Source organism: Ovis aries, chromosome 3, assembly GCF_016772045.2.
Source record: "Ovis aries strain OAR_USU_Benz2616 breed Rambouillet chromosome 3, ARS-UI_Ramb_v3.0, whole genome shotgun sequence".
Lineage (NCBI taxonomy): Eukaryota > Metazoa > Chordata > Mammalia > Artiodactyla > Bovidae > Ovis > Ovis aries.
Genome location: NC_056056.1, coordinates 180,777,810 through 180,803,235, shown reverse-complemented (window position 1 = coordinate 180,803,235; position 25,426 = coordinate 180,777,810). Strand labels below are relative to the sequence as shown.

The 25,426-nt window shown below is 50.2% G+C and overlaps 1 protein-coding gene across 4 annotated transcripts; it reads left to right on the top strand.

Moving 5' to 3' along the window:
* The first annotated feature begins 1,253 nt into the window (after nucleotides 1–1,253).
* Nucleotides 1,254–23,493, top strand: IFT27 (intraflagellar transport 27). 4 transcript variants are annotated; one of them, XM_012158633.5, is made up of 7 exons: nucleotides 1,456–1,660; nucleotides 2,603–2,845; nucleotides 8,600–8,659; nucleotides 11,559–11,618; nucleotides 15,331–15,448; nucleotides 16,358–16,467; nucleotides 23,259–23,493. In XM_012158633.5, exons 2-7 carry the CDS (start codon nucleotides 2,666–2,668, stop codon nucleotides 23,355–23,357), a joined length of 627 nt encoding a protein of 208 aa, XP_012014023.2. In that variant the 5' UTR covers nucleotides 1,456–1,660; nucleotides 2,603–2,665; the 3' UTR covers nucleotides 23,358–23,493.
* The last annotated feature ends 1,933 nt before the right edge of the window (nucleotides 23,494–25,426 follow it).

Below are 25,426 nucleotides of genomic sequence, written 5' to 3'. Positions count from 1 at the left end.
CCCGGGGATCGAAACCACATCTCCTGTGTCTCTTGCATTTGCAGCCAGATTCTTTACCACAGTGCCACCTGGGAGGCCCTAAATGAAAGGCATATGAAAGCAAATTCTGGAGGCTGCATCTTCCCTGTGGGGGGGGGGGGGGGTCGCTGTTCTTCCCTTTCAGCACCAGCCATCCCAGAGGAACCGGCAGGAGTGAGAAAAGGGGTGCAGGCATCTGGCCAACATGACGGTGATGATAAACCCAATCTGTTCAGTAAATCTCTTCTCATTCATTCATTCATCACTGCTGAACACCTACTGTGTCTCAGGCACTTACAGTCTCAGGGCAACCGAAGAAGGTGGATTCTACGAGCCCCTTTCAAAAGTGAGGAAACAGACTCAGGGCCACTTGCCCAGGTCAGGAAGACGACAGTGATTTCAGTCTCGGGTACCTGACCGCAGAGCAAGAGGGGCCTCCCGGGAAAGTCAGCCTCCTTGGGAGGTGGGGGGCGGGGAAGGGAAGTATTCAGGATGCTTGCTTTCATTCCAGGTGTGGTATATGATACGTTCTCCACTCACAAGACGGGCTGGGCTCAGCGGAAAGTACAACTTCAAATTCCTGAGTCCAACCGCTCCCCCACATCCTCCACTTGTCCTTTGTCCATAGACATCACTTTTAACACTTTCGTATTTAAAGCACATAACATCCCTGGGCTTTAAGGAGCCAAAGACTGGATTTCTTGATGCACTTTACGTCCACGCTCCCTGGAATCTTGGAGGGGCGAAAAGCGCTGCTTCAGCGAGGTCAAGCTGGCTCAAAGCTCGGCCTGGGCAAGCGCACCTCGGTCCAGTGCGCCGGCGCCGCTCCAGTCTCCCGCGCTCTCGAAAGGCCCCCTTCATGGGCGAACCCACTTCCAGAAGGGCAGGAGGGTACGGCGAGTCCCCATTTCTCCCAAAGATGGGCCTAGCCAGCCACTGACCAATCAGAAAGCTTGTTTTATCACCGCTTCTGGATATACTAGGTTGGAGCTGCTTTTCCCTGAACTTTCAAGCCGTGCGGGGACGGGAGGCGGAAATGATTGACATCTTCTGCAACTATTAGTCAAGCGAGATAAACTTGAAGAGCAGTTACTACTACGAATTATCTGGCGAGGAAAGGCTGTTAGCCCTGCCCCCTTCTCTCACTGGTCTCCGTGAGCTCTAGTCGGGGCGGGAGTTTTTGATGGCAGCCAATCGATGGCCAGCGAGGAGGAGGGGGGACGAGGAGGCGGGGCAGGCGGGCGGTGGTTGCCCTGCGATCGCAGCCACAGTGGGGCTGGGGGCCGGAGGGTGTCTAGGTCACTGTTCCCGAACCACACTGCCGGGGGCTGGACTGGGTTCGGGAGCCGCATCGCCTCCCTGGCACCTTCCCGGCTTCCTTCTGAAGAACTTGACCCCTTCTAGCGCTCCTCCGCGCCCCACCGCGATCCTAGCGCCAGATACCGCCCCGCGGGCTGCCCGGAGGGTCCAGGCCCCATTGTCCCGGTCCCCACCGCGGCCACTGGCCCCTTGAGCGCCAGTTCTCCCTACTCCCCTTCCCAGACAGGGCCACCAACGCCTCCAGCAGCCGCTCTTCTCTTGTCTGGTCCGTGGAGGTGGTTGGTTACCATGGTGAAGCTGGCAGCCAAATGCATCCTGGCAGGTGAGTCTGAAAACTTGCGGGCGAATACAGTGTCCGGAGTCCAGAGACTTCATAAATTGTTGAGAACTTTTGTTCACGTAAGTTGTCTACCGTCTTTCCCTTTCTCTCTTCCAAAGGCGAGTTAATGCAGTTACTGATAGAGTAAATTCCATTAGGCACGGGATAATCATCTTCCAGAGCACACTTGGAGCTGCGGCTGGTTTCCTTCGCTCCCTGTCACACTCTGAGACCCCCGTCAACAATTGGAGCTGTACTCAAGAGGAGCAGACTGGCTTTTAACAAAATCAGGCTAAGCTCACCATAAATGCTTTAACGAAACCATGTGCTGTACTCCAAAGTTAGGCATCGGTGACTTAGGTGGATTATGGACCTGGGACCTCAGAGCACAGATGTACTTTCCTGAGTCCTTGCTGCGTTGCCAGGCACATGTATTTCATTTAACCCTTTCACAGTAGGTAGCACCCTGGAGTAGGGCTTCCCTGGTAGCTCAGCTGGTAAAGAATCTGCTTGCAGTGCAGGAGAACCCGGTTCAATCCCTGGGTCAGGAAGATCCCCTGGAGAAGGGAATAGCAACCCACTCCAGTATTCTTGCCTGGAGAATCCCCATGGGCAGAGGAGCTTAGCGGGCTACAGTGCGTGAGGTTGCAGAATCTGACACAACTGAGCAACTAAGCACAGCATGACACCCTGGGTTAGATGCTGAATTGTTCTGACCTCATTGAGGACTGAGATGAAGTCTCTTGCCCAAGGTCACCCCCGAGTGAAGGAAGGTCCTAGCCAGGATTCCCACCCTCCAGATCTGCTCACCCCCGTAATTCTTAACTTGTGTTACTGTTAAACCTGTGACCTTTCCAGGTTTTTCTGACCAATTCAGGAAAGAAGCAGTGAGAGATTATGTAGAGAAAATGGAGATTCTTTTTTTTTTTTATTCTTCTCTTTCAGACTGAAAGGGGTGGTGTTTGTAATGACTTTTCCAGTTTGGAAGTAAAAGGGTCACACAGAAAGATGACTGATCGAAGTCACTCAGATCATGCTGGAGCAAAAGAAATGAATGGTCTTCAAAAGCAGTGTCTAGTTTCCAGAGCACCAGCGGGGGCAGTATTGTGCAACAAAAATAATTCTACAGATTGGCTGTGTCCTCTTGGACAAAGCGCTTCTCTGAGCCTCAGTCTCCTCATGGATAAGGTGAAGACGTTTTTCTCTGAAGTTAGATTTTTGTTTTTTTAAATGGGCTTCTCTCTCTGACTGTTCTTTCTCCTATTTCTTTTTTAAATCAACTTCTATCACGAGGCTAACTTACTGAGCATCATCTTTGTGCCTGCGCTGTGCTATACGCTCAGCACAGGTCATCTCAACAGCTCTATGGGGTCAGGATTATCGTCATTCTCCTCTACAGATGGGGTAGCTGAGGCCTAGAGAGGTTGGGGCATTTGCCCTGGGTCACACAGCTGGATTTGGCTGAGCTGGTATCTAGACCCAGGTGATCTGATTTCCAGGGCTTGTTCTTAGCCCCACAGGCTACCATCACAGGCCTTGATTCTAGACTCCTTGTCCTTTATACTCACACCCTCAGATACTAGTTTTACCTGATTTCATCCGTGGCCTTAATAGTCGTTCCTAAACTCCAGCCCAGCCCTCAATCTGTAGCCTCCTTTTGAGGCCTTAAGGATATCTGTCTCATCTTGGAAGTTTCCAGGGACCAACAGAGCTCAGTGCAGGGAATCACTATGCCCAGCCCATCTCCACCCCACCACATGCACCTCCTCCCGCACTGACCAGCTCTTTAAATGGAGTCAATCTGCATCTGTTCTCTCACAGAACTAACTACCAAAGGTCCTGATAATTCAAGTGCTTATTCAGTCCTCATATTTACTGAGCACCTACTATGTGTAAGTCACCACGCAAGGTGCACTGGGAATCCCAGGATGAACCCAGCCCACTCCCACACTGAAGGAAGCCCTGGATTGCACACAAACGCTTATAACGCAGCAAACACCCTTTGTGTGCCAGCTCCCAGAGGAATACCTCAAGGCACAGCTGCTAATTGTGTGCTGCTTCAGATGAAGAGAGAAAGCAGCACTTAACATTTATCTGTATTTTATGTGCTTCCAGATCACTTAAATATTACTTAATATATGTCAGGTGCTGTAAATGTTAACTCCTTAAATCCTCATAATGATTCTCTGAGATGGGTATTGTTATTCCCCATTTTGGAGATGTAGCAGCTGAGACCCAGAGAGATTACAGAACCAAGGTCACACAGCTCATAAGCCTTGGATCTGGGATCTGTGCCCTGAGTACCATGGACTTAGTGCCTCTTGGCAGACATGGGGGTGATGATTGTGCCCCCCTGGAAGGTTGCTCTGCCTAGTCTCCTGCCACCAGCAGTGAGCCACAGTAGCCAGGCAGGTAAAGACAGAGGACCGAGAGATGACCTTCAGAGGCTGGTCATCAGAAGGACATTCTTTGAGCTTTGCCTGGCAGAAAATTGAGCAGGATTAGGATTTGTATTAGGGAGACCTAGAAGAAGATTTTCTTTGAGGAATTATCAGGGAGCAAGAGAATAGGAGGGTAGAGCCCAGATCTTGTGTAAGGGATAGTCGGAGACAGGATTGGAAGGTAGAGAAGGATACAGTGGAAAGCATCTTTGGATGGGCTCTGTGAGCACATCACCAGAGGAAAGCTCTGTTTTAGGAAGGCCTGTCTGTTGATGCCAAACTCAGGGTGAAAGAAAAGCAGCAAGAAAAAACAAAACGGAAATAGGGCCAGCTGGGAAGTTTTTGCAGTCCAGACCTAGACAAGAAAACAGAAGATACATTAGGCATTTCAGCAGAGAGGTTCTAATGTATGGAACTGGTTCATCGGGTGTCAGAGACTGAAAAACCCAGGAGACAACATTGTCATGACACTGAAGGGGTAGGTAGAGATCAGCGTTTTCAGAAGCTTGAAGAAGAACCTCCCCCACCCCCCGAGCCAGGATCCAGATTGCCAAGGAGGGGACACTGCCCGGCTGGGGCGGTATCCGGTGTGTGATGTCAGCACTTGTCATAGATCACTAGGACCCATTGCCCGCTAGCCGGGAGCTCAGTCCTGTGTTTAGGGAAAGACAATTCCAGCCTGTCCCAAGGGGCTTTGTCTTAAGATCACTTCTAGTACTGAGTGCTACATGAGGTAGGGTCCAGGCAAAAAGCTGAAACTACACTCAGTATCTAGATAGTGAGGATTTAGCATGGGATGTTCATTAAACACGTACTGGAGGGCTGGGAAGACAAATGGGAACAGCGAGGCAGCACAGAGGAAATGCAGGAAGGAGCCTCACCCCAGGGCTGCAGGAATAGAGGGAAGATGGCTGGGTATCAGAACCCCGAAGCTCAGAAGGGCCCTCGGAATTGAGCTGCAGATCTCTGAGAAGGGGACCCTACCCACTGTTGTTAGTGTCTCTGAGGGGGTGTACTCAGGCTGGCCCAGAAGTGCAGAACCATGAACCACACAACTGGAGGCAGCAGCCGACCTCTGCTGCTGGGGTGAAGGCCATCACTAGGAGACTGCTAGGAGAAACTGCAAGCAAAGGAGAAGGAGCAAGCCCCTCTTCCTACCCCCAACCAGCCTTCCACATTGGAAGAGTTCTTGAACTCACATTGGCTGAGCCAACAGGAAGCCCCTGGGAGATGGAGAAATGTGTGTGCGGAGCCCCAGCTCCAGCATCACAAGGCAGAGCACGGATGGATGAGTTTGGGGCTGAGACAAGAGACCTAGTTGAAGTTTAAGGTAACTAGGGCAGTGTCAGCCCTGACAACAAAGGAAATTCTGGCTGGAGACCCAGCGAAGGATGTAAGGAATAAAGAGGAGGTTGCCTGGGTGTGGGAGGAAGGAGGTGGAGACTTCAGAGGTGACTGTGGGTGAAGTCTAAGGACAGTGAGAGTGAATGGTGAACAGAACAAGTGAGACAGGAGGGCAGGACCTCTCTGGCCCCAGCGTGGCTGTGGACACACTTGAGATTGGGTGGAGACCCTGCATGCAGTGAAGACACCCACAGGTTGTTGGAAATGCAAAGCTTGGGAGATGGACTGTGGCATATGAAGTAACAACAAAGGTAGTGAGAGTAAGTGGGACAGAGTGGATGGGGACTAAGGATGGATGCAGCCATCTTCCCCACATGGGGGGAGGGGGAGGAGCAGCAGGAGGACCAAGCCAGTGCAGGCTCACCAGGCCAGAGGGCCGCGGAAGGAGGGATGCTCCTTCAAGCTGACATCTTTCAGAGACATTAAGGAGCATGAGGACTGGGAAAACCACTGAACTTGGCAATTATGAGGTCACAGGTGACCTTGCAGATGGCACCCTCTCCATCAAGCAGTGCCCCCGTTGTCCCCTGTCCCCACCATCACCCCTGGGCTCAGCCTCCTCCGGGGAAGTCCTCCCTGCTGACGAGAGCCCTCATTAGCTTTTCTCCTCCCTGTGCCCGCAGACACCTTGGTTCTCAGCTTGCATTACTCGAACTCGCACTTGTCATCTTGTCGCTCTGCAAACGTGTTTATCAGCTGGCTCCCCTTCCTGCGCGTGCTCAGATCCTTCCTTAGCCGACACCAGAGGTTTTCCAGAAGTATGGGGAACTCTGACTGACAGTCAGAAGCAATATATATGAAATCAACCAGAACAAATCTGTGGGGAATTTCACAAGCGGGAGGAGTCAATTTCCAACTGGATGCAGAAGCAAAATTGAAGTCGAGAGGGTGGATACAGTCATCTCCTGAAAGGCTGCAGGGATGAGGACCCACAGGGTCCTCAGTTTAGAAATGGGCCAGAAGGGTCCCTGAGCTCTAGGAGAGGGGTGGACTGGTGGAAAGAGTGTGCTACTGGAATCCTAGGCAGATTACTTAGCTCTCTGAGTTTCAGTATCTTCATCTGTCAAGTAAGGGGCCTGGGAAGGAGTGAATGAGATTGTATGAATGGATCCATAATGGAGGCTCAACCCATGTTGGTTCCCTTCTAAGAAGTGGTAGCAGATAGGAAAGCAAGACCTGACTAGCTCATTCAGACCCAGAGAAGTCAACGTGAAAGGAAATGTCACGAGTAGTCAAGTAATTGTCTCACATGAGGTGACAAAAGTCAAAACTGGAAAGTGAACAGAGCAGCAGGCTATCAAGGAGTCAAGTGAAAGGAACGCTGAGCCACCCATGATGTGGGTCAAGGTGAGGAGATGACATCAAAGGATGCAACTAAGAAGGCTGTGAGCTTGATGGCGATTGTGCTGAGGATCAAAGGGGTGAGAAAGCAGAAGACAGGTGTTCCGCCAAGGTGCTGGGTGATGGAGGGAGAGTCAGTGTGAAGCTCAAGGTGGAAAAGATCTTGCAAATGAAAACAGCGTGGTATCAAAGGAGGCCACGCAGAGCCACCGGTGGGGGTGTTGGGAGGGCACAGGGCAGTGAAGGATAAGGCCTGAGAGTCTCCAGCACCCCTGGGGCCCTGGGAGGAACTCCAGAATAAATTGCCCCTGCTACCTTGTGAAAGGTCCTGGTCTCAGACTTGAAAATGTGACATTAACTTTTAGTTTGGAGGTACCAATTTATGGGGCTGTCCACTGACAAAAGAAAGTTGAGGAAATGGGCCCTTTAGGTATAAGATGGACTTAGAGGAACCAGTGGCTGTTGCCAGTAGACTTGAAGGAGAGGCCCTGGGAAGATGGGTCCACAGTGGTTGCAAATGGATACCAGGAGGTGGAAGAGGAAAATGTCCTTTGGAAATGGGTTTCAGGTGGCACATGTAGTCCCTGACTGTTTGTCAAAAATATAGTCCCACCTAACTCTCACCCCCTCTGCCCCCCAGTAATTATGCAGGATTCTAAGGATGAATGCTCTAAGCTCAGAGTGGTTCAGTTAGTCACCTGAACCCATAAGTCTGTGCCTGGTCATACCTCCTTGCCTTCAAGTGTTAAGTCACCTCAGTTGTGTCCAACTCTTTGTGACCCTTTGGACTGTAGCCCACTAGGCTCCTCTGTCCGTGGGATTCTCCGGTAAGAACTGGAGAGGGTCACCATGCCCTTCTCCAAGGGATCTTCCTGACCCGAGGATTGAACCCACGTCTCTGACATCTCCCCCATTGGCAGGTGGGTTCTTTACCACTAGCGCCACCTGGGAAGCTTTTTACCTTCAGGACTTCAAAGTAAGTTCAAGTTTGTAAGGAATAGGTTTTCGCCATCAGGTATGTTTCAGTGGAAGAGTCTCGGTTCTGTTTCCAGTGCTCAGAAGCCCTCCTTCGACTGTTACCTTCTGGGTCAGTTTCTGTAGATGAAAGGATTAGCCCGGAAGAAATGAAGCTGGTTTGGAAGATGGGTCTCACAGACTCATTGCCCTTCCAGCAACCCCAGGGCAATTTCCCATGAGAATCAGGCACGTCTTCTCTGAGAACTCATTGAAGTTTTGCGGTTTCTAGACTAAATTTCTGGAGTGAGAGATCCTTGAGTCAGATTAGTGTGAAAGCAGTGTTTTCTTCTACTCTGACCTTGCAGGAGACCCCGCCGTGGGCAAAACCGCCCTGGCACAGCTGTTCCGCAGCGACGGGACCCATTTCCAGAAGAACTACACCCTGGTGAGATGTGGGTGTAGTAGGCCTGGCAGAGGCTTAAAGAGAAGTGATCAGATAACCCTAAGGGAGTGACTTTCCCAATGTCCTTAAGAAACCCTCAGAGACCTGATGAATGGCCACAAGCCACAGGGTGTGGAGCCATAGGGAGCAGACTAGCCTGTGGTCAGCTGGCCACCACACACAGCTTGCTCGTGGGCAGGGGGGTGGACGAGACTAGGTCCTCTCTGACTTCTGCACAAGAAGTGAGCCCAGAACAGACACCGGAGCCAGGGACACGCCTCCCAGGGTGGGGTGCTGTTCCTGACAACACGTCCCGTGGGGCCCCCTGACATATGTGTTCTTCCTTTTCCTCCACAGACAACAGGGGTGGATCTGGTGGTGAAGACAGTGCCAGTCCCTGACACGGGGGACAGTGTGGTGAGTGGTCCCCTTGCTCTCCCGAGGGAGCTCAGTGCTGCCCCAGCTCTGCCTGCGGATCCCAGGGGTCACTGTCCCCCTCCCTGGGAGAGAAGCAGCGCTATCCCTGGGGAACAGCGATTTCCTAGCTCTCGCCTTCTGGGGGAAAGACTTCAGTCGAGAGACATAAGGCAGCTATTTTTTTTAAAATTGGATGTAGTTGACAAAGTTGTGTTTCAGGTGTACAGCAAAGTGAATCAGGTATATATATCAGTAGTTGCTCAGTTGTGTCCAAGTCTTTGTGACCCCATGGACTGTAGCCCTCCAGGCTCCTCTGTCCTTGGAATTCTTCAGGCAGGAATACTGGAGTGGGTTGCCATGGGGATCTTCCTAACCCAGGGATCAAACCCAGGTCTCCTGCATTGCGGGCAGGCTCTTTACCATCTGAGCCACCAGGGAAGCCCCCATGTATATATGTGTGTGTGTGTTATATATATACACTCTTTCAGATTATTTTCCCAATGGGCCATTACAGACTATAGAGTAGAGGTCTTGGTGCTATACAGTAGGTCCTTATTAGTTATCTGTATTATATATAGTAGTGTGTATGTGTCAATTCCAGTCTTCCAATTTATCCCTCCCCTGCTTGACCCCTGGAAGCCATAAGTTTGTTTTCTATGTCTGTAACTTGATTTCTGTTTTGAGGATAAGTTCATTTGTACCCGTTTTTTGTAATCCACATTTAAGCAATATCATATGATATTTGTCTTTGACATAGAACAGTTTTAAATAGCAATAGTTTTATTAAGCAAAACAAGAGTATCCTCTTGAGAAAGAACAGGTTGTTTGGAAATCAGAAGCAGCCCCACAGTGGGGTACGGTTGGGGTCTTTAGAGCAGTGGTCCCTCCCTGTGCCCTGCATCGTCTGACTGACAAGTTGATTGACAACTTTAGGTTCTAAAATTTTTCTCCTCATGCACAGGCGGCTTACCCATAAGCACCCAAGTGTAACCCACAGCGGGGGTGCAGGGGGCGGGCAGAAAGTACAGTGCTAATTAATTACATTAGCATATATTAGCATAATGGACCCCTGGTTACTTTGAGTCACCATTTAGGTCTTGGTGTGCCTGTGCCAACCTGTGCTGGAGGTTTTATCTTGCTTGATTTTGACAAGGCTGGAAATTTAGCAGTAGTCCTTGACTAGAAGGGGTGGTCAAGGACTAGGAGAAGAAGGATCTCTGGGCATGCTCTGATCACCAGTGTCCAGGTGGGGGAAGGAAAGAGGACCATGTCCAGGATAGAGCAGGACCTGCTCACATCTGACTAGCTGCCCAGTAGTGCCAGGACTTGGTCTAGATGGGAACAGAATGAGGGGAACATGGGAAGCACTGTAGGGAAGGGACGAAGAAGAGGACGTGAGGCCAACAATTGTCAAAAGAAAAGAAGGCTAGGAACTCAGATGTACATATTTCAGCTGTGACACTGCCATGGCCAGGTTCCCTCCTGAAATAGTTAACTGTTGTTCAGTCACCCAGTCCTGTCTGACTCTTTGCAACCCCTTGGACTGCAGCACGCCAGGCTTCCCTGTCCATTACTATCTCCCGGAGTTTGCCCAAACTCATGTCCATTGAGTTAACCAGAACCTAATTATATGACTGTCTCTACCACCCCATAGTTTTGTAATGATTTGAAGAAAAGAATAAAGCAATATCCTGATTTTCAGTTAGCAAAAGTGAGGGGATATTTTGTAACAGTATTTGGTGACTTGGGCTGCCATATATTATGTTTTTAATAAATAGAAGTCTATATTCAATTAATAAAATCTATAGAGAAAGAGAAAGGAAGTGAGGAAGACTGGACTCTGGACCTCACCCTTAGAACTTCCTGAGTATCAAGGTTCCTAACCCGCATCTCTCTATGGTAAAGCTCAACCCTTGAAATTGAATTCCAAGCTGTTACATTTGCCTGTGGGCTTCCCTGATGGCTCAGTGCTAAAGAATCAGCCTGCCAGTACACAAGATCCCTGGGTCAGAAAGATCCCCTGGAGAAGGAAATGGCAACCCCCTCCAGTATTCTTGCCTGGGGAAATCCCTCGGACAGAGGAGCCTGGCGGGCCACAGTCCATGGGGTCACAGAAGAGTCAGACACGACTTAGCAACCAAACAACGTTTACCTGTACTTTCCTGGAGAGAAGGTTTAAGAATTGCCAGATTGTCAAAGCAGTCCATGAGCAAAAGCAATTTTCAGTACCCGGGATGCACTGAGAAGGGATAAAATGAACGCAGCCATCACCAGTGTGCAAAGCAGAGGGTGATGCTGACCTTCAGACAGCGTGTGCTGGTCACCAGGGCCAGTGGGAAATTACAGGGGCACTGGGGGAGACTTCCTGGAGTGGCAGCAACGGGGAGGGGCTCTCACCTGGGCCGGCCAAGGTTGGGACACAGAAGGGTCATCCTGAGCCCTCCGCCAGCATCAAGCCTCAGCTGTCCAGAACCCTGACAGACTGTCCTCCTTTAAATGCCTTCCCCAGGCCTCCTCCGTGACCTCCTTTAAACAGGATCGTTTTTTCAAGATTTGAAAATCAATTTGGTTAACAAAGTGCAGAATGACCTTTTGGAAACCAGAGCACTTGTCAGCCTGTTTAGCATTCTGTTCCGCCAGGTGGGGAGTCAGCTTGTTCCTGGTATTTTTGCACTCGGGGTTAGAAGAGGTGAGACACGCCACCCAGAAGGGGCTGCTTGGGGTGGGAAACAGTTGTACCTGAGTTCGTTCCTCTTCCCATCCTCTTCTGCCTGCCGAGGGCAAGAGATAAATGTGTGTGCATGTGTGCATGCGTGGATCATCCTAAAGGTGAGCGGGAGTGCTATCTGTGTGTGCAGGGGTTTCCTCAACTTTCTGAGACCGGCCTGTCTGATTCCAGGAACTGTTCATTTTTGACTCGGCCGGCAAAGAGCTGTTTTCTGAAATGCTGGATAAATTGGCAAGTATCAGTCTTTTTTCTAACCTCCGCCTCCCTCCAAAGGTTTGCCCCTTAACAATGCCCACTGCACTCCAGTCGCCAGGAGAGATGACCATGGCAACATTCTTTAAGGGTCATTCCTCCCAGCCTTGGGGCTTGTGGCCCCTTGGCAGGTCGAGCAGCTTTTCAATGTGATTTGTGATTGCCCCTCCCCCCAACTCTGGACCAGCTGGGCTCCCAATGTGCCAGAGTAGCCTCCAACTCTGGTGACTCTCTTCTCTTAGGCAACCGCCTCCTAGGGATGTTGTTTTCAGTCCTGCTCCTACACTAGTGATAAAGAGCCTGCCTGCCAATGCAGGAGACTTACGAGATGCAGGTTCGACCCCTGGCTGGGGAAGATCCTCTGGAGGAGGACACAGCAACCCACTACAGTAATCTTGCCTGGAGAATCCCATGGACAGAGAAGCCTGGCATACAGTCTATGGGATCACGGAGTCGGACATGACTGAAGCAGCTTAGCACGCATGCCACCTGCTAGGCCTGGAGCAAAGATTTCCTTCCCCACTAGGGGATGCCCTCGAGGTCCCATAGCATGGCTCACCTTCCAGTTCAGTTGAGTTCAGTCACTCAGTCCTATCCAACTCTTTACAACCCCATGGACTGCAGGACGTCAGGCCTCCCTGTCCATCACCAACTCCCAGAGTTTACCCAAACTCATGTCTAGCGAGTCGGTGATGCCATCCAACCATCTCATCCTCTGTCGTCCCCTTCTCCTCCCACCTTCAATCTTTCCCAGCATCAGGGTCTTTTCAAATGAGTCAGTTCTTCACATCAGGTGGCCATAGTATTAGAGTTTCAGCTTCAGCATCAATCCTTCCAATGAATATTCAGGACTGATTTCCTTTAGAATGGACTGATTGGATCTCCTTGCAGTCCAAGGGACTCAACAGTCTTCTCCAACACCACAGTTCAAAAGCATCAATTCTTCAGCGCTTAGCTTTCCTTATAGTCCATCTCTCACGTCCATACATGACTACTGGAAAAACCATAGCTTTGACTAGACAGAACTTTGTTGGCAAAGTAATGTCTCTGCTTTTGAATATGCTATCTAGGTTGGACATAACTTTTCTTCCAAGGAGCAAGCATCTTTTAACTTCATGGCTGTAGTCACTATCTACAGTGATTTTAGAGTCCAAAAAAATAAAGTCTGTCACAGTTTCCACTGTTCCCCTATCTATTTGCCATAAAGTGATGGGAACAGATGCCATGATCTTCATTTTCTGAATGTTGAGTTTTAAGCCAGCTTTTTCACTTTCCTCTTTCACTTTTATCAAGAGGCTCTTTTGTTCTTCTTCACTTTCTCCCATAAGGGTGGTGTCATCTGCATATCTGAGCTTATTGATATTTCTCCCAGCAATCTTGATTCTAGCTTGTGCTTCATCCAGCCCAGTGTTTCTCATGGTGTACTCTGCATAGAAGTTAAATAAGCAGGGTGACAATATACAGCCTTGACATACTCCTTTCCCTATTTGGAACCAGTCTGTTGTTCCATATCCAGTTCTAGCTGTTGCTTCTTGACCTGCATACAGATTTCTTGGGAGGCAGGTCAGGTGGTCTGGTATTCCCATCTCTTTCAGAATTTTCCACAGTTTTTTGTGGTCCACACAGTCAAAGGCTTTGGCATAGTCAGTAAAGCAGAAGTAGATGTTTTTCTGGAACTCTCTTGCTTTTTCCATGATCCAGCGGATGTTGGCAATTTGATCTCTGATTTCTCTGCCTTTTCTAAATCCAGCTTGAACATCTGGAAGTTCATGGTTCACCTACTGTTGAAGCCTCGCTTGAAGAATTTTGAGCATTACTTTGCTAGCATGTGAGATGAGTGCAATTGTGCAGTAGTTTGAGCATTCTTTGACCTTGCCTTTCTTTGGGATTGGAGTGAAAACTGACCTTTTCCAGTCCTGTGATCACTGCCGAGTTTTCCAAATTTGCTGGCATATTGAGTGCAGCACTTTCAGAGCATCATCTTTCAGGATTTGAAATAGCTCAACTGGAATTCCATCACCTCCACTAGCTTTGTTTGTAGTGATGCTTCCTAAGGCCCACTTGACTTTGCATTCCAGGATGTCTGGCTCTAGGTTGGTGATCACATCATCATGTTTATTTGGGTTGTGAAGATCTTTTTTGTACAATTCCTCTGTGTATTCTTGCCACCTCTTCTTAATATCTTCTGCTTCTGTTAGGTCCATACCATTTCTGTCCTTTATTGTGCCCATAGTTGCAAGCCCGCCCCATCTGAGTTTGCTTTGGGACCCGCCCCTGCTGCCCAGGCTCCTCCAGCCAGCCCACCCTTCCTCTTAGGATCCAGTTTGCTGTACCTTCTGCTAATCTGGGCCAGTGAGCTCATTAGAAGGTTTGAGATCTCCAGAACCCCTGCCTTTCCAAGAACAGCTACACTTTTAATAGAAATTTTTGCTGCCCCCCTCCTTTTTCTTTTCTTATTTTGTCTAAGAGAAATATATCTAGTGATGGTAATGTCACACAAGGCTGGCCTCATGCATGAGTTCTTGGTGTTTTACCACGTGCCTACATAATGGCTGGCGCTGCCTGGCAGAGGGGATAATGTGTCTGAGGAAGTCAGGGCCGCCTGCTGCCCATCCTGGGTCCGCTCACTGAGGCCTGGAGGAAGAAGGTCTCTCCTGCATATGCACAGAGGTGGTCAGTGTGGCTTCAGCTAGAGTTCTTGAGTTAGTCTGTGAAATGAAAGTGTAAGGGCATCATCAATTTAGTCTAAGTTCCTCCCATCCTAGAGGCCTGCAGAGCCAATTCCAGGCTGAACTTCCAAGGATAGCTAAAAGGAAAAGGCTTCTCCCTCACACCCTGGGAGGTGATAACACCTTAGAAATAAACCGGTCTCTAATTGTGCATAATGAGGTTCCCCAGAGACCAGGACAAGTATCAGTGCAGTCCCACAGCCTGTGCCAGGGAGCAGGATGGCCCAGGACTCTGAGCAGCCCTAGAAGGTGCCGGCTCCTGAGAGCTTAGCCTTGGTTCTTAACTGGGACCATGAACCCTGTTCAGTGGCCGATCTGGTTTGGATTAGGGCTGACACACTGCTGGAGAAGCAGAACATATCCTTTGCATTTTAAAAAGCTGACCCTTATTAAGAAGATGTTAGCAAACTAGGTTCCAGCGACTGGCTAATGAAAAAAAAGGATGCACTTTCAGGCCTGCAGAGCAGAAAAGCATATCAACTTGCATAAGAGTGGGCCCTCAATGAGAACAAGTAGCAGAATCAGTTCATGGAACCGAGGCAGACAAAGCGTTGCTGGGTAGAGAAAGGCATCAGCTCCACCCTGGTGTTTGAATCCCATGTGACCTGGGCAAGTCAGTTACCCACTCTGAACTCAGTACCTTCAGCTACATGGTAGGGATCTTCAGACCAGCCCTGCAGAGTTGGGAGGTTTCATAGGACGCACAGAAAATGCCTAGCAGAGAGCCTGGCGTGGATTGGAGCTCTCAGCATCACGGTCACTGCGCCTAGGCCTTCCCATTCTACCTGTGAGTAAATCGTTTTCGTCCATGGGTGTGGCTCGGTTTTCTGACTCATATCCCCTTTAGGATTTTTCATTTCCCTCTATCAACGTGTCCCTTCCCTTAGAAGGCCACATTGCCTCCCCGCCTAGAAGTCAATTTGGCCGTCAGTGACGTGTTTGCATCCTGTCCCCTTGCCTAGTGGGAGAGTCCCAGTGTCTTGTGTCTTGTCTACGACGTGACCAGTGAGCAGTCCTTCACCAACTGTAGCAAGTGGCTGGAGAAGGCTCGGTCTCAGATTCCAGGGACCACCCTCCCAGGTAAGAGCTGCAGGCATCCAGGGTTTCCAGCAGCTCCTCTGTCCTTTGAGTTGAAGGGCACAAGGTCACTGCAGAGGTACCTGTGGGTGCAAAAACAAGATGCTCTGGGCTTTGAGTGTAGCAATCTGGACTGTACCCTGGCTCTGCCCCTTCGGAGCCCTGGCAACCTCGGTGAGTTGCCACACCTCTGAGTCTGTAAAATGGACCTGGTGATGCCCATCTGGCAGGGTTGTGGAGCAACTCAAAGATACTAAGGGGGATATGAATGCGAGTTGTTTCTGGAAGGCTCAGCCCAGGGAAACAGCCCTCATTTTCTCCTGTATGTGGGGCACCAGGAAACATGCAAGGCCCGCTGTCACTTCTGAATGCTCTCAATCCGTTTATTTCTCATCCCTATGTGAGATCAACAAATTCTCCTCATTAGAGACCAGGGAAAGCAATCTCCAGAGGCAGGCTCAAAAATTAGCTGCAGCAGATACAGCTGGCAACAGAACTAAATTACCTCTGCATCCCTGACTCCGAGCCCAGCCCTCAGATTAGTATTAATGACTGTTTTGAAAGTTTGCTCCATGCGCTAGAAATGAGTGCAAATGCTCACATCAGTTTGGTCCTCGCCTTCACAGCACTCAGAGCCTTAAGGAGACAAGGCAGGCAGGTACCTTCAAGGTCTAGAAAAGGGACTGAACGAAAACTGCAGGTGGAACATGCATGCACTCTGCTGCCCACTCTGCCTCGGCCCCTGGGGCCCAGTGCAGAGTCTGCTGGTGCTCACCACCCGGGGTCAGATGGCCTCTCTCAGATGACATTTCATACCCCTCAGAAGTAGGCTGCTTGCTTTTTTTTCTCTCCAGCTGTCCTCCCAGACAGCCATGGTTATAATGCAATGCTCCGATTGTCTCTTTCGAGTAGGTGTGCTGGTGGGGAACAAGACAGACCTGGCTGGCAGGCGAGTGGTGGATATGGCCCAGGCCCAGGCGTGGGCACTGGGCCAAGGCCTGGAATGTTTTGAAACATCCGTGGTAAGTACCACCGCCTGCGCCATAGCCTAGTCTGCAGCAGGGCCTTGGCTGGAAACAGTTTTTCACGTGACCTTGCATGCATTAAGTTGTTACCACACCATACACAGAGCCTGATTTGGAGCTGATGTTAGATCCTTCGCCTGAGATCTCCTCTCAGTATAGCAAGTCACTCGTGTGTTACAATGAGGTGGATCAGCCAGCTAGCCCTAGGAAAAGCTGGATAGCAGTTAGTAAGGAATACAAGCATGCTGTGTTCAGTCACAGTGCTGCTGGACGTCTGCAGGAGGCATCATGGTTATGGCGTTGTTGGCACATTATTTTATAGGCCCTCAGAATCAGTCCCCTGATCCAGGAGCTGGTCCATACTTCCCACTTCCTGATGGGGTGACGTGACTGGCCCAAGGTCACGTGACTCATAAAGGCTTGCACCAGGACTGGGACCCCCGACTTCTGGTTCCCCTCACTGTTCCCCGTCGCCACCTTGCTGCAGCCCCAGAGTTACTCCAGGCCACAGGAGCCCTCAGGAAGTGGGACAGAGTGGTTTGTTCCCAGCGCTTTCAATACATGATATCATGATTTTGGTGTGTTCACAGTGTCACGTGAAGCCCCTCCTATGTGGGGAGTTCTGAGTTCCCTGCAGCCGGGGTGCAGGCATGTGACCCAGGCTATACCAGTTGGATGAACGCTTGTGCGATGATGGCAGGGGATCAAGTGAACACTGCCCCCTGCAGGAGCCACCCAGAAACATCCACTTCAGAGCCAGTAGGGGCCAGGGGCCAACCCCTTCCTGGGGCTCCTGGGTAGACTCGCCACGCCTGGCACAGCCTGAAACATCCCTAGTGGTCACTTGGACCTCACTCCCGGCCCTGTGGCCTCTGGCCTTGATTCTTTGGTTCTCGCCGAGAGTCAGTGGGCTACTTAATAAATAGCCCTGAGGTCGTTTTCTGCTCAAAACTCCACTTAAGTTATAGGCACTCTTGTTGCATCTACAAAACTCGACAGATGCTGCTGTTCAATTCCTATATGGAAGTGATCTGTTTTTTTTCTCATTTAGCTACATTGGGTCTTAGTTGTGGTACGTGGGGGTCTTTGTTGCATTGTCACGCGGGGTCTCCCATCGGGGCACACACTCTCTAGTTGCGGCACGCAGGCCCAGTAGTTGCAGGGGGCAAGCTTAGTTGCCCCATGGCATATGGGACCTCAGATCCCCAGCCAGGGCTCGAAGATGCATCCCCTGCGTTGCAAGGTGGAGTCTTGGCCACTGGGCCACCGTGGAAGTCCCGGATATGAATGTCCTAAACACCCCCAAAGCAGCATGCTTTCCTTAAGGAAAGTGTAGCAAGTAGAATCGGGTGCTCTGTCCCCTGATGGTGAATAGAAGCCCTATCTGTGGGCCCCTTAAGTGTTATTTAACCTGTTTGTGCCTCAGGTTCCTCACCTATTAAATAGGGATGATAAAATATATTCCTCATTGAGTAATAAATATGAGAATTAAGTCAGATGGTGAATATAAAACCAGCACAAAATCTGGGGCATAGTAAACGCTCTGTCAATGTTAGCTTTTTTTTAAGTATAAATATTCCCCCCAGTAATCTCATTTATACTATTATTACTCACTAAATCTTTGTATTCCTAGATTGTATGGAGGTAAATGTCAGTCTTGCCTCTGGTCCAATAATCACAAATGCTACATTAATGAAGTTCCAGTTAGTGAGCTTTTACTGTATAGAAGGTTACCCATGTTGTGCGCAGCACGCCTTTGAGCAAAGCAGTAACTCTTCCACCCGCAGCAAACAATATTTCATTTTCCCTCCTCCTCCACTCACATTCATGAAATTGCCTCCTCACCCTAATATCCCACATTCTCTGGAATTCTTGATAGAACTCAGAAATTAACTTTGACTCCCAGCTTTCATCACCAGCGGCCACTAGGCTGGACATTTAAACTCTGGTCAGGTGTTTGCTGCTACACGATTGAAATGGGCGGGTATAAATGATGTCTGGGGAGGCTGCAGCTCGGCACTTGATATTAACTGTGCAGGTTAACTAGTCCCCCCTGAGCTGATGCCAACAGAAGCACCACCAGCAGCTCGGTTAAGAAAGCTGTAATTAAAACGGAAATACAACCAAGTGCCATTTGAGACTTACCCAAGCCCATCTCCTCCTCTCTTCTCACTAAATGCAGCCACAGTTGTCTTACATAGCCATTGTTTGTTTGTTTGTTTTTTATTTTTTTATTGGAGTGTATTTGCTTTAAAATGTTGTGTTAGTTACTGCTGTTTGATTTTCTTTTTTCTTTATAATTCCATCTTCACAACATACTCATTTTAAAACTGGAGGTTTTGTACCTTTTGATCACCTTCACCCCTTTCTCCTGCCCCCCACCCTCACTGCCCCGGCAACCACCAATCTACTCTGTTTCTGAGTTGTCTTTTGTTAGATCCCACTTATAGGTGACAACATAGCAATATTTGTCTTTCTTGTCTGGCTTAGCTCACTTAGCATAATACCCTCAGGATTCATTCACATTGTCACAAATGGCAGAATGTCCTTCTTTTTTGTGGCTGAATAGTATTCCTCTGTGTGTGGACCACATTGCCTTTATCCACTCATCAGTGTACACTTACGTTATTTCTATGTCCTGACTGTTGTCGTGGATGAAGAAACCTCTCCAAGATAGTGATTTCATTTCCTTGGTTACAGACTCAGAAGTGGGTCTGAGTCTGAATCATATGCAGCTCTATTTCTAAGTTTTGAGAGACCTCCATCCTGCTTTCCACACTGGCTGCACCAGTTTCATACCCACCGGCAGTGCACACGGCTTCCCACTTCTCCACGTCGTCACCAGCACTTGCTGTCTCTTGTCGTTTTGGTGATGGTCATCGTCACAGTGTGAGGTGACATAGTGTGGTTAATTTGCATTTCCCCGATGGTTGCTAATGCTGGGCGCCTTTGCATATACTTGTCGGTCCTTTGAATACCTTCTTTGGAAAAACGTCTGTTGTTGGTCCTTTGCCCATTGTTTTCATCATAGTATTTATGTTTTTGCTGCTGAGTTGCACAGATTCCTTGTGTGTTTCGGGTGCTAGTCCTTGATGCGATGTGTGGCCTGCACACGTGTCCTTCCACCCCGCGGGCTGCCTTTCCGTCTTGCTGATGGCCCCCCGGGCTGTGCACGGGCTCGTCAGTTTGCTGTCCTCCCGCTCACCGGTTTATGCCTCTGTCGCTCATGCCTTTGGTGTCATAGTCATGAAATCATTGCCAAAGCCAGTGTCAAGGATCTTTTCCCCAATGTTTTCTTCTAGGAATTTTATGACTTCATGTCTTAGGTTCATGTCTTTAATTCATTTTCAGTTAATTTCTGTGAGTGGTGTCAGTTAGGGTTCTAGTTTCATCCTTTTGCATGTGAATATCTGGTTTTCCCAGCACTGAAGGGACTGTCTTTTCCCCTTTGAGTATTCTTGACTCCCCTGTCAAATATTAGATGACCATATCTGTATATGGTTAATATCCAAGCTCTCAGTTCTGTTCCATTGCTCTTTGTATCTGTTTTTAATATTAGTGTCATATTGTTTTGAATACTGTAGCTTTGCAGTATGGTTTGAATAGGAACTATGATGCCTCCAGCTTTGTTCTTTCTTATGATTGCTTTGGCTATTTGGGGTCCTTTGGGGTTCCTCTTTGACTTCCTGACACCCCTCAATATTTGGCCTTTTCACACCAAAAAAATTTAAAGTATTTCTTTAAGCAGAAGTTAAAAATTTTTAATGCATTGTTTACTGCTCTAAGAAGTTGCTGCTGCTGCTGCTGCTAAGTCGCTTCAGTCGTGTCCGACTCTGTGCGACCCCATAGACAGCAGACCACCAGGCTCCCCCATTCCTGGGATTCTTCAGGCAAGAACACTGGAGTGGGTTGCCATTTCCTTCTCCAGTGCATGAAAGTGAAAAGTGAAAGTGAAGTCGCTCAGTCGTATCTGACTCAGCGACCCCATGGACTGCAGCCTACCAGGCTCCTCCTTCCATGGGATTTTCCAGGCAAGAGTACTGGAGTGGGATGCCATTGCCTTCTCCTTCTAAGAAGCTGGGCAATACTAAATAAAAGCAAGTTCAAGAAAGATCCATAGGGATGGCTCCTCTTGCAGAAAGAAGAGGGGAAGGAAACTGATGTTTGTTGAGCACCTCCTGTGTGCCAGGTGTTTTGCACACATCATCTATTTAGGCTTCCAACAGCCCTGCTGCTCTCTTTATCTCACTGGTGACAGACTCAGAAAGACTGCATAGCTTTCCCTGGTCACCCAGCTAACAAGCATAGAACCAGAACTAGAACACAGCCCTGCCCAGCTCGATAACCTTCTAGAAGGGACTCTGGCCTCCCACAGAGCCCACTTTGGGAGTCTCTAGGGGGAGAGGAAATGGCAACCCACTCCAGTGTTCTTGCCTGGAGAACCCAGGGATGGCGGAGCCTGGTGGCCTGCCGTCTATGGGGCTGCACAGAGTCAGACACGACTGAAGTGATTAGCAGCAGCAGCAGCAGCAGCAGCAGGGGAAGAATTCTAGGTCAGATTAAGCACTAGTCTGACCCTACTCTAAGGATGCTTCATGCAAAGCAGACCTACTCTACAGGTGTCCAAAGATGTCCGCGAGACTATGATTTGTCATCAAACAAAAGGACTCCTGTCGTTGGCAAGCCCTCTAGCGCATTTGGAAGATGGTTCCATTTGCATCTGCTACTTCAGGAGCACTCCGTGTGTATAAAGAGGCTTGCCTCCATTGAATTCCCGACTTTTTATGTTGTGTTTTCCCTAAGATCTAGCTTTTAAGAGCTTTCAGGTAGGTTCATTTAGAAATCCTCGAGTGTGTGCTTTGCTGGCCTCATTCTCTTCATATTCAACACTTAACTACATTTTCAACCGAGGTAAAGTTTTGCTGTTTGACATTGCCTAGGACGTTACACTCTACAACCCAAAGCACCTTGCAAATGCCACTGAGTTATTCCTCTTATGTCTTGCTGCAGAGTGACAGCCTTCCGGTCCTTGGTAGTTGTATAGAACTTAGTGTAGACACTTGTCTGGGCCACCAGCGGTCCTCTCATTCCTCAGCCCCCTTTCCGCACTGACACCTCTGGTTCTTCTGTTGGTGACTTGTCTCCTCTACCTTGGGACTTGCCTTCCCGGAAAGTCCAGTAACTTTCTCTGCAGGATCTGGTTTCACATACCTGTTTCTGTCACCCTGTCTGGCAGAGTGGAAAGGCTGCTCTTCTCATACTTGGGGCCTCTGAATTCTAGGCTGGGCTCTGCCTAAGCCAGCTGGGCCACTGCACGCCTGGGACCCCAGACCACTGTCTGTAAAACAGAGGCACTGAGCTTGATAACCTCGTTACATCCTTTGGTTTGGAAGTCCTTCCATTTTAGTGGGACTATTTCATTGTCTCTTCTCAAGACTGCACTTCTGCCAGCAGCAAGAATTGTCTGGAAACAAGTACTCATGCATTCATAGTTTGAGCTACTGTCTTGAAAGTAGTGGGTACTTTCTTCTGCCAACTTATTGCTTTAAAAAAATTTTTTTTAATACCCATGGGCACGCACATAGAGAGTGACACACGATAGCTAAGTGGAGAGAGTATCATTTTCTTTCCCCCAGAGTTTGTCATGCTCGCCCTATAGGGCCGGTTCTTCCCACAGGATGGAGAAAATCTAGGGCAAGTTCCAGAACTTTAATCTTTCAGATAATAAAAAATCCTTTGGGCACCTTTCGTCACAAAATTACTCATTGTTTCAGTTATAAAAGTGGCCAGTCCTGAGTGACTGTCAAAATTCTTGATTTAAAGTCAGCTCCACCCCCGGAGCCTGCTGTGGGAAGCAGGACTGGGCTTCTACGTCTGTGTTTCTACACCTGTGCCTCCCCTCCAGCTCGCTTTGCTGGGACCTGTTCTGGCCCCTCTGGACTTGCCAGGTGTCTGAGATGCCCTCCCTACCCCCCATAGGGGGCACTCTCTCACCTGCAGCTTCCGCCTCACAGATGACACCTGCTCACCCTTCCTGCAACCTCGGTTCCGGGCCATCCATTGGTGGTGGAACCCATCACCCTCCTGGGGGCTGTCCCCATGAGGTCCCTTTAGGACAGCTTCACACTGGGCTCCTGCAGGGCCCTCTGCTGGTCCAGGGAAGCTCGGCTGCAACCCCAGTTTGACAGAGGAGGTAGTGCAGGCTGTCTTTCCTGTCCTGCTCAGCCATCCAGACAGCCAGCCCCAGCCTCACCTCAGTGCTTCCCAAGCCTGGGTCCAGCACCTTCCTAAGTCCCGGGGCTGTAGGCTTCTCTTGGGACTCTCCCACTGACCTCAGGGCGAGGGAGAAGAGAAGTGCCCACATCCCATCAGCACACACACCACCCCCGCCACCTCTATCCTGCTTGGTCCTCCCTCCAGAGCATGCCATCTGTTGTTTTGCTTTGACCTCTGGGACCTCAGGCAAAGCTAAGCAAGAACGAGTCTCATTTTGATGTCCTGTCACACAGAGTGAGAGTGGCTAAAAGCACAGGCTCTGTGGGAACAGGTCTAGGTTCAGACCCAGCTCCATCACGGGCAAGCGTGTGGCTTTCGGCAAGCGATCTTCATCTCTTTGCATCTCAGCTGCCTTCTTGTAAAATGGGCGGAACCGTAGTAGCGGCCCCAAGTGCTGGGAAGAAGAGGTTGGGTCAGAGCTCGGAGCGCCTGACGAGAGCGGGGAATGGGGAATGCCAGCTGTCTGCAACGACCCTAAAGCCAGCCAACCCTTCTTCAACTTGTCTCTCCAGAAAGAGATGGAAAACTACGAGGCCCCCTTCCACTACCTGGCCAAGCAGTTTCACCACCTGTACCGGGAGAAGCTGGAGGTTTTCCAGGCGCTGGTGTGAGAGGCTGGCCAGACCGTTTCCTGCGACGGAACCCGGCCCTGGGCTCCGTCTCCTCGGAAGATGGGAGAAGATGGAGCTGCCTGGCACTTCCAGTCTGTCATGACAGCTTTAAATAAAAGGAGAAAATGGGGAAGCAGCAGCTCGTTCTGTTCTTGGCCAGGGCAGCCCTGGAACCGTTTTACACTTTGGCCGCTGCTCCCAGAGTAGCACCGGAGCCTCCAGTGGTGGCAGCTGGCCCTTGGGACAGTGGGCATCCTGCCCTCCCTGAAGGACACCCCCTAACGAGCCCACCCACAATTTGCCGCAGTTGAGATGCTCAGCTTGGAAGTTGCCACCTGGCCGGGGGGCTGATGGCCCTCTCCTTGTTCTAACAGACTCAGTTTTGCTGTCTGTCTGCCCCTTTCCGGATGCCGGAGCTCCCTGGTGATGACTTCTGTCCCTGGCAAAATAGTGCCCTCTGCTGGCCGCCCTGGGTGGCTCTTCTTGATAAAGACCCAGCCCCCTCCCTGCTGCCAGGAACCCTGAGCACCCAGGGAGCCAAGAATGAGGCCACTTTCCTTTAATGACCCCGCCTCTCAGCGAGCCCGGGCAGCAGTCGTAATTCTTTGCACTGAGCTTGACTGTTTTCCATCCTGTCTCTGCTGCCAGATTAATCTTCCTAAAACACCGCTTTCATCATTTCACTCCCCTGATTAAAGACCCACGGAAATTCCTCAGTGCCTCTTACATCAGGGCTGCGGGCTGAGGTCTGGCATCGCAGCCCACCTCCGACTGTCACCCTCACCCCGGAGTCTCGGCTTCTTTCTGCTCCAGTGCCCCAGAGGGTCATAGCCCTCCTTCAGTCCCCCACTGGGTGGGAGTGGAGATGTCCAAGCACTGGCTTTGCGGGTAAACAGACCTGGGTCTGTCCCAGGGATAGAGATGAGAATGGAAATTACTCTCATTCCTGTTTATGACCTGCCATGTCTCTACATGAGCTGAGCGTGTTACACATACTAGCTAATTTAATATTCACAACGTAGAGTCTTTTTCCCACTTTTACGAATGAGGAACTGAAGTCAGGGTCACGGACTCCAGAGCCCGGCCCACAGCAGCCGCCCTCTCCTGAGTCCACCTGAGCTTGACTGGGAGCAGGAGGCAGTGATGGCTAGGCTGCCCCTGAAGGTAATTTCAGAATAGCACGTGAAGGGCATCGGACACAGTGCCCACCACCTCGGGCCCCTCCCTCCCCGTCCTGTTACCTCTCAACACAAATTCACTGTAGCCACAACTGTCCTCCCACCAAGACATTCTTTCAGAGGGTAGGGGCCTGCGATGTACCAGACATTTCTCTAGGCACTGGTCATTTCAAGCTGTTGGTCTCTTGGCCTGTGTTCCAAGAATGGGAAGATCTACAGTAAACAACCAAGGAGACATGGAGGGGACGTTTCCAGTTGCTCCAAAATTCATTACCCGGACCCACAGCTGTGGCCAAAGATGCTAAGAAGCCCACTTCCTAAAGAGATGATAGAAGGCTGGAGCCAGGCAGCTTCCTCAGGGGTGTCCTGGAGGTGGCAGAACCGGCTCTGCTGCCAGGAGCCACTCCAGCCCCTCAGCTCCTCATTCTTTCCTGTTTAGAGCCGTTTAGAAGAGGAGGCAGCGAGAGTGGATGGTGTTGGTGAATGGGTACCACTCCCTCTGCTGCCCCACCCCCAGAACTAGGCAAAGGAGAGCCCCCCAGGAGAATCCTAAATCCGGACAGAGGACGCTGCCCAGAAGAGGAGGCTGACGTCTTGCTCCCCAGCTGCATGCTTGTGGAGCTGTAGGAGCCTGGTGCCAGCTGCAGGGATGGGCTGTTGAGAGCGTCCTTGGGGGAATTGGGCACACATCCTCTCGACTTGTGCGGGCTCCCTCCAGGGAGACTGGGGAGAGGGGGAGAAACCTGATGGCCAGCAGGGGAACCGGTGCCCCACCTCCACTGCTCAGGGGCCCCCAGGGCTCATGTAGGGAGCCACATGGAGGGTGGGACACTAAAGGCAAAGGGCCTCTGCAGGAGAGGGGCTCTGGCTCCCCCCACCCCCAAAGAAGTT

Coding starts and splice junctions, on each gene's coding strand:
- IFT27 (XM_012158633.5), top strand. CDS start 2,666: ATGACTGATCGAAGTCACTCAGATCATGCTGGAGCAAAAGAAATGAAT. Junction 8,660..11,558: donor CTGACACGGGGGACAGTGTG/GTGAGTGGTCCC, acceptor GTCTGATTCCAG/GAACTGTTCATTTTTGACTC. Junction 11,619..15,330: donor CTGAAATGCTGGATAAATTG/GCAAGTATCAGT, acceptor CCCCTTGCCTAG/TGGGAGAGTCCCAGTGTCTT.